Source organism: Hypanus sabinus, chromosome 1 (assembly GCF_030144855.1).
Source record: "Hypanus sabinus isolate sHypSab1 chromosome 1, sHypSab1.hap1, whole genome shotgun sequence".
Taxonomy (NCBI): Eukaryota; Metazoa; Chordata; class Chondrichthyes; order Myliobatiformes; family Dasyatidae; genus Hypanus; species Hypanus sabinus.
The window spans coordinates 135,601,260-135,609,966 of record NC_082706.1 but is presented as its reverse complement, the minus strand read 5'-3'; the positions used below and the strand labels follow the sequence as shown (position 1 = coordinate 135,609,966).

The 8,707-nt window shown below is 41.8% G+C and overlaps 1 protein-coding gene across 1 annotated transcript; it reads right to left on the bottom strand.

Annotated features, from left to right (window-relative positions):
- Nucleotides 1-7,165: 7,165 nt before the first annotated feature.
- LOC132379638 (general transcription factor II-I repeat domain-containing protein 2-like) lies at nt 7,166-8,311 on the bottom strand. The gene is made up of 2 exons (XM_059947842.1): nt 7,552-8,311; nt 7,166-7,466 (listed from the first exon to the last, which is right to left on the bottom strand). Exon 1 carries the CDS (start codon nt 8,156-8,158, stop codon nt 7,556-7,558), a length of 603 nt encoding a protein of 200 aa, XP_059803825.1. The 5' UTR covers nt 8,159-8,311; the 3' UTR covers nt 7,166-7,466; nt 7,552-7,555.
- Between the last annotated feature and the right edge of the window lie 396 nt (nt 8,312-8,707).

Below are 8,707 nucleotides of genomic sequence, written 5' to 3'. Positions count from 1 at the left end.
TTGCTCTTTTCCATCATTGCTACTACTTTCAGGCATGAGGTTGGGATACATCCTTCTTTGGCTACATTTCCAGTCGTTTAATCTTAATGGAGTTTAGAGTTAACCTGCTTATTCTGAAGCTAGATGTGATGCCACCTAGTATCAATTTATGTACATACATTCAGTCTATGCACAGTATATAACAGTTATTTATACGTTGTGTTTTATAGGATTGCTGTTGTATTTCAAAATCAAAATCAGGTTTAAATTTACTGGCATATGTTGTGGAATTCATTGTTCTCAGCAGCAGTATATTGTAATATATAATAATAAAAATACTATAAATTACAGTAAGAAATACACAGTATATATAAAAATTAAGTTAATTAAGTAGTGCAAAAAAAGAGAATTAAAAAAAGGAGGTACTGCTCATGGGTTCATTGTCCATTCAGAAATCTGATGGCAAATGGGAAGATGCTGTTCCTGAAATGTTGAGTATGTCATCTGGCTCCTATACCTCTTCCTTGATGGCAGTAATGAGAAGAGGGCATGTCCTAGGGTATAGGGGTCACTAATGATGGTTGTCACCTTCTTGAGACATCGCCTTTTGAAGGTATCCTTGATGCTGGGAAGGCTGGTAAACATGATGAAACTGATGAGATTACAACTTCCTGCGGTTAGTTTTTTCTGATCCTGTGCAGTGGCTCCTGCATACCAGGCAGTGATGTAACCAGTTAGAATGCTCTCTCTGGTAGCAATTTTTGAGAGTCTTTGGCGACATACCAAGTCTCCTCAAATTCCAAATGAACCATACTGCCGCCATGCCATCTTTGTAATTGCATCAATATGTTAGCCCCAGGATAGATTTTCAGAGATGTTGACACCCAGGAACATGAAACTGCTCACCTTTTCCACTGCTGATCATTGATGAAAACTGGTGTGTGTTCACTCAGCTTCTCTTTGTGAAGACCACAACCAATGCCTTGGTCTGACTGATACTGAGTGCAAGGGTGTTACTGCAACACTACTCAAACAGCTAATCTGCCTCACTCCTGTCCTGTATATATTTATTGTGTTTTTTTAAAGTTTTTTTATTGGGTTCCTAATGCCTATTGTGAGCAATTAATGCTGTGTAGCATATGGAGTAACAATATTTTCATTCTTCTTTACACCCTGCGTACTGGAGAATCACAATAAGCAAGCTTGAATCTTCGATCTAGTTCAGGAACATGATCACATTGTAACAGCTCGCAAGTGAAATTTCTACCACACTCCTGCTAACAATTTTCCCTGTGACCTTTTCCAATTAACTCTCCTGTGCTCTACCTCTCATCTGTGCTAGGAACAATTTTCAGAGGCCAATTAACCTCATGAGTTTCCTTCGGATGCACCAATGTTTTCCTGTGCTGTGCTACTTAAATGGAAGTGATGTAACACGATCCCATCCTGGGTAATACTCCGGAGGGATATGGAGAGTATCAAGACACAGAGTGCAGTACGAGGAAGTCTAAGGGCATGGATCATAAAGGAAGTGCATCAGCCAATGAACCACTTCTTGGAAGCACAATTCAGAAATGGGTTGGGGCAGTCAGCTGACTGAGAAGATTGTTTTCACCCACACTCAATTGGAATACATTTGCATCACTTCTTTCTGCTCTCTTCTGATTGTGAAGGTTATTCATATCTGGGCAATCAATGAAACTGCCTTGTATTAGATAATGTGTGCAGAGGGTTACATTTCATTTATCTTTCTGATGATACTGGAGAGAGAGTTTCTTCTTTCAATGCATTTTCTGAGCCGAATGGCTTTCAATGGTGAATATAACATAATAATTATGTGTAGCTCTATTAATACAAAATCATGGAACAGTCACTACCATACTGGATGCATATAACGCTAGTCTGTTCCCTGTCCTGTCCACAAAGCCCTGCAAGTTCTGATGTAATACACCTGGCTTTCGAAGCCATAAATTAATTTGCCTTCCTTGACGCTGCATTCCAGGACACAATCTCTCACTATGGAAGGACACAGCTCCTTTTGTCATTTTTAGTTCTATTGTGGTTCACCTTCAATCTACGTCCTGTGGTTTTGGCCCTCTGCCAGTGGAAATAGTTTTTCTCAATTGAAAGGAAGGGCAGTGTGCTCGAAGGCAGAGGATGTAAGCAGCATCTTAAATGAGTACTTTGTGTCAGTATTACCAAGGAAATGTATGTTGAGGATAGTAAGATCAGTGTGGAGCATGCTACAGTGACTTGCAAAAGTTTGGGCACCACTGGTCAAAATTTCTGTTACTGTGAATAGTGAAGCGAGTAGAAGATGAACTGATCTCTAAAAGTCATAAAATTAAAGATGACACATTCTTTTCAACAATTTAATGAAGATTAGTGTATAATTTTTTGTACAATTTTAGAGTGAAAAAAAAGGAAAGGAGCACCCTGCAAAAATTTGGGCACCCCAAGAGATCTGAGCTCTCAGATAACTTTTACTAAGGTTTCAGAACTTATTTGGCTTGTTAGGGCTATGGCTTGTTCACAGTCATCGTTAGGAAAGGCCAGGTGATGCAAATTTCAAAACTTTATAAATACCCTGACTCCTCAAACCTTGTCCCAATAGTCAGCAACCATGGGCTCCTCTAAGCAGCTGCCTAGTACTCTGAACGTTAAAAAAAATGATGCCCACAAAGCAGGAGAAGGCTATAAGAAGATAGAAAAGTGTTTTCAGGTAGCCGTTTCCTCAGTATGTAATGTAATTAAGAAATGGCAGTTAACCCGAACAGTGGAGGTCAAGTTGAGGTCTGAAAGACCAAGAAAACTTTCTGAGAGAACTGCTCGTAGGATTGCTAGAAAGGCAAATCAAAACCCCTGTTTGACTGCAAAAGACCTTCTGGAAGATTTAGCAGACTCTGGAGTGGTGGTGTACTGTTCTACTGTGCAGCGACGCCTGCACAAGTATGGCCTTCATGGAAGAGTCATCAGAAGAAAACCTTTCCTGCATCCTCAGCACAAAACTTAGTGTCAGAAGTTTGCAAAGGAACATCTAAACAAGCCTGATGCATTTTGGAAACAAGTCCTGTGGACTGATGAAGTTAAAATATAACTTTTTGGCTATAATGAGCAAAGGTATGTTTGGAGAAAAAAGAGTGCAGAACTTCTTGAAAAAAACACTCTCCAACTGTTAAGTATGAGGATGGATCGATCATGCTTTGGGCTTGTGATGCAGCCACTGACATGGGGGACATTTCACTGGTAGAGGGACGAATTAATTCAATTAAATACCAGCAAATTCTGAAAGCAAACGTCACTCCATCTGTAAAAAAAAAACTGAAGATGAAAAGAGGATGGCTTCTACAACAGGATAATGACATACCTCAAAATCCACAATGGACTACCTCAAGAGGCGCAAGCTGAAGATTTTGCCATGGCCCTCACAGTCCCCTGACCTAAACATCATCGAAAATCTGTGGATAGACCTCAAAAGAGCAGTGCATGCAAGACGGCCCCAAAATCTCACAGAACTAGAAGCCTTTTGCAAGGAAGAATGGGCGAAAATCCCCCAAACAAGAATTGAAAGACTCTTAGCTGGCTACAGAAAACGTTTACAAGCTGTGATACTTGCCAAAGAGGATGTTATTAAGTACTGACCATGCAGCGTGCCCAAACTTTGCTTCAGGTTGTTATAGAATTGGAAAGCTTTAAGAACTTCCTGAAAGTGGTAAAAGTGTATAATAATTGGACATCCATAGTAAAAATGAACAATCAGAGCCTAGGAACTGAAAGCTGATGATGAGATCGAGAGCATGTGTAGTGTCACAGATATAGACAAAAAGGGACTGAACCAAGGGGATAACATAGTGACAAGTTCAGTGAGGTAGGAGTAGTTAAGATAAGGGAACTATGAGGTTGGTGGTAGTGGATGGGAGATATCCAGAATTGATGAGGTTTCTGATGGGGTGCAAGACAACGTCTCGATGGTCCTGAGTGAGGTCCTTTTCAAGGGGTTAGTAAGAGGAGTACCTGATATTGGCTGCCTGGATTCAGTCTGCCAGACTACAACAGCATCCCTTTTCTCTGTGGATTTGATGGTGAGGGTGGGATTGGTGGACAGAGAGTGGAGGTCAGTACATTCAGAGAGAGGGGTGCTGAAGAGAAGACAGTTGATGACTTGCCAGCAAATAGAGATGAGAAGATCCAGAGCAGGCAGAAGACCAGAGTAGGGTGTCCAAGAAAAGGAGGAGAATGGATCATAGTGTGGGATGGAGAATTCTCACCAAAGAACGAGGTTCAGAGATGGAGGCAATGAAAGAAGAGCCCAGCTTTGTGCTAGGTGCAGAACTCTGAGCTGTGGGTGCAGGGAGACAATGGTATGGCTTTGCTGAGGACAGAATGTTCCACCTCAGAGAAGGGCAAGTTGGTGGGGATGGTGAAGTCATGGTAAGGCTTAGAGATCAAAGACAGTCGTGGAGGAGTCAGACGAGAGAGGAGGATTGGTTCAGGGAAAGTAGAATAGGAGGAAGATGGAGGCTCAGAGGAATGAGGTGATCAGATATCTGGAGTTGGTGCATAGTAGTGGTGGGGATAGGGGAGCTAAGGGGCCAATGAGAAAGGTGCTTGGACATGAAGGCGGCTGAGGTCAGAGCTGGACCTGGGGATGGAGGCTGGATGAAGATTGGTGGTGTTGTGGATAATGTAGATTATAGCAGCATATAAAACAGTTGCAGATATGGGTGCAGAATTGGCAGATGGAGATTATTGAACAAATGTGTAGTGTTGCACTTGGGGAGATCAAATGTAAATCAAAGACAAGACCTTTAATAATGTTGATATACTGAGGAATCTTAGGGTCAGGACTGACGAAGGGTTCACCAGCATTTTGTGAGTGTGAATCCCAAGGCTCTCATACCTTCTTTCTGATGGCAGAAGTGAGAAGAAAGCATGGCCTGGGTGGTGGGAATCCCTGATAATGGATGCAGTTTTTCTGTACAGTACTCCGTGTAGATATGCTCATTGAGGGAGTAGGCTTTATCCATGATAGACTGGACTGTATCCACTACTTGTAGGATTTTCTATTCAGGGGCATTGGTGTTTCCATACCAGGCTGTGATGCAACCTGTCAATATACTCTCCACCACACATTTATAGATGTTTGTTAAAGTATTAGATGATTGCTAACTGAACAGTTGAGGTGCTGCTGTGCTTTCTTTATAGTTACACTTATATGCTGGGTGCAGGACAGGAGCTGTGAGATGATAACACTGAGGAATTTAAAGTTGCTGATCCCTTCCACCTCTGATACCCCAGTGAGGACTGGCTCAATGACTTCTGTTTTTTTCCCTCATGAAGTCAATAATCATTGAGTGAGAGGTTGTTATTTGTGGCACCACTCAGCCACATTTTCAATCTCCCTCCTATATGCTGATTCATCACCATCTTTAATTCAGCCAACAACAGTGGTGTTGTCAGCAAATTAAAATATGGCATTAGAGCTGTGCTTAGCTACACAGTCAAAAATGTAAAGTGAGTAAAGCAAGGGGCTAGGCACATAGCCTGTGGTGCTCCAGTCCTGATGGGCTTTGTGGAAGAGGTGTTGTTGACAATTCGAATTGACTGGGGTCCGCAAATGAGGAAATTGAGGATCCTTTTGCACAAGGAGGCATTGAGGCCAAGGTCTTGAGGCTTATTGGTTTGTTTTGAAGGGATGTTGTATGATGATTGGCATTTCAGAGAGATAGCTCGCCTAACTGGTTAGGGAATTGACACAGCTCACACACACTGACATGAGATGTCCAGTTAGGAATTTGACAAGAAAATTGGCTAAACTGATACGTATTGTAGCTTGAAAACATTTAAACAAATTCAAAGGAAGACACAGAGGTCCAAAATGTGTGTCTAGCTTTAAGTTTACTTTAAGTGAGGTATGCGCATGTTAAGTGATAACATGATGACATAAGCAATTCATGTGTTTATACATATAACCAAAAATGAATTATTTAAATGAACAAGAATGCTTAATCAATCAATATGCATGCAAGATTACCCAAGTATTACAAAAATATTAAACATGCAACATAAACCTCTGACCAGCAGCTAAAGTGTTCTGGACTTCTGTTCCACTTGCTGATGACAGAAAGCCCTCACTCCCTGCTGCCTAGCAGTCTGATCAAGGATACAAGAATTAATTCACTCTGCTGAATTCTGCCATACAGAACAGCTGGCATGTGAATCTGAACATCTGTCACTGATTATCAATGCAGCTAAATTGTTTCGGCTATCATTCAGCAGTAAATACATTCCTGCCACGCTAAATTTAAGCATAAAAATAAACACAATGCACTCTGGGTAGCTATCTCTCCATATCTGAGGCATCTATTATCCCAGGAGGCTGAAAACTTCAGCCTGTCTCCAGTGCACCATGTTTTACAGATACACCAATGTAACATCCTGTTTGACATGGCAATTGCTCTGTGCAGGACCACATGAAATTTCGAAGAGTTGTAGATGGAGCTCAGTCTATCACAAAAACCAGCCTCTTTTCCATTGGCTCTTGTCTACATTTCCTGCCCAGCCTCAGTAAAGCAGCCAGCATAATCAAGGACTGCCCCCATTGTCATTCCCTTTTCTTACCTCTCCCTTCAAGCAGAAGGAACAAAAGCTTCACCAGAGTTAAGGACAACTTCTATCCTGCTGTTATTAGACTCTTGAACAAGAAAGATAAACTCTTGATCTCCCAGTCTACCACATCATGGCCCTTGCACTTTATTTGTCTCCACGCACTACACTTTCAATAGAACTGCAGCATTATATTTTACATCCTTTTTCTTTCCTTTTGTCCTACTGCAAGGCAGGGAATGCTCTGAACAGCATGAAAACAAAGGCTTTTCATTGTGTCACAGTACTTGTGGCAATAATAAACCAATTACTGTCTTGATTGTTTCTTCTGCACTTTGAGTGGTCACAGGACAGCAGTTACCAAGTATCAGTGGGAATGTTGCACTTCCTTGAGCATATCCTTGAATATTTTTCTCTGTACACTTGGTAATTTGCCATCATGACTCAGAATAAAGAGTCTTGTTTGGAAGTTTGCTACTGGGTATGTGAATGACCTAGACCAGGGGTCAGCAACCTTTACCACTGAAAGAGCCACTTGGACCCGTTTCCCACAGAAAAGAAAACACTGGGAGCCGCAAAACCCGTTTGACATTTAAAATGAAATAACACTGCATACAACGTTTTGTTTTGCCTTTATGCTATGTATAAACAAACTATAATGTGTTGCATTTATGAAATTGATGAACTCCTGCAGAGAAAACGAAATTACATTTCTGCATGCAACAAAAACATTTTGAACTCCAAAAAAAGACGTTGGGTTGAAAGTTACTTTTAAGTAAAATATTCAATGTCTATTTGAGTCCTTCTTGTATTTATGAAAAACGCCGAACTTAAATTTTCCGCCAGCAGCAAACCAAAAATAACGTCAGCCAGCTGTCATCCTGAAAAATGAAAGGACTATTTCACTGAACAATGAAAAAATATGAATATAAGTAAAATAATAGGCAATTAAAATATTTATCATACTTGGTTAATGGGATTTCTGCTCCTGGACCTCAGCGCACAGCGTCTGCACATCAGGGCTGTATGATGTCACCTTCATCTTTACACAGGATCGCAAGCTGTCATCTGTGAGGTTTTCAATATCACTCCATTTGTGTTTCTGAGCAAGAACGGCCTTCTGACGGGCAACATCTTCAAGGTCTGCTGTCAAGCGTCTAAACTTGGACACCCATATGTCTTTGTCGGCTATGTCGGCCAGTTCCATCTCAAGATCAGGTTGACTCACACCTGCCAATGCAGTCGTATTCAGTAGGGAAGGATCGATGCTTAAGGGAGTGACCGGGAAGGATAATGTGTTTTTTTCCTCTCTGAACTCACAGAAGCGTTTCCCAAACGATGTTTGCATTGCGATGATTGCAGAATGTAAATACTCCGAAATTATCATGTCGTGACCTTGTTTGAACTCTCTCAAATTGGGGAAGTGAGACAAAGTGCCTTTCTGTAAATCTCTGGCAAGCACTGTCAACTTGCGCTCGAATGCCAAAACATCCTCCAACATGTGCAGGGCTGTACGTCCCTTCCCCTGAAGAGCTGTGTTCAGCGTGTTCAGGTGCGCTGTCATGTCTACCATGAAGTGTAGCTTTTCCAGCCACTCTGGCTGTTCCAGCTCAGGAAAGGTGAGCCCTTTGCTGCCCAGGAAAGTTTTCACTTCTTCCAGACACGCTACAAAGCGTTTCAGCACCTTCCGTCTGGACAGCCAGCGATAAAAACACGTTGTAGCGGTGTCAGTAAACTGCAGTCAAAGATAGCTTTATTCGAACTAAACAGCCTTGCTTTTCAGCTTCCCTCAACCCAGCCCCCATGGACGCAGATGCTGCAAAAGACGCGTACTCACAAACCCCCGTAGGCTATCTCCCTTAGCCGGAATGCTGGCTAATTGTGAGCCGTTTTATGATGTGGCAGGAAATGTGTCGCTACACTTAGGTTGTACAAGATCACCATAATTACATTTCAAAAGCTAACAAACTAACATAAAATACATTTTAATTAAATACTGACCAATTATTTCCCAAAGCCACAGGGAGCCGCAGCACAGAGGTGAAAGAGCCACAAATGGCTCGGGAGCCGCAGGTTGCCGACCCCCGACCTAGACAGTCTGGCTTAACCATCTAACAGTAAC

What these genes read in the sequence shown, in the direction of transcription:
- LOC132379638 (XM_059947842.1), bottom strand. Translation starts at nt 8,158, where the DNA reads ATGGTAGACATGACAGCGCACCTGAACACGCTGAACACAGCTCTTCAG.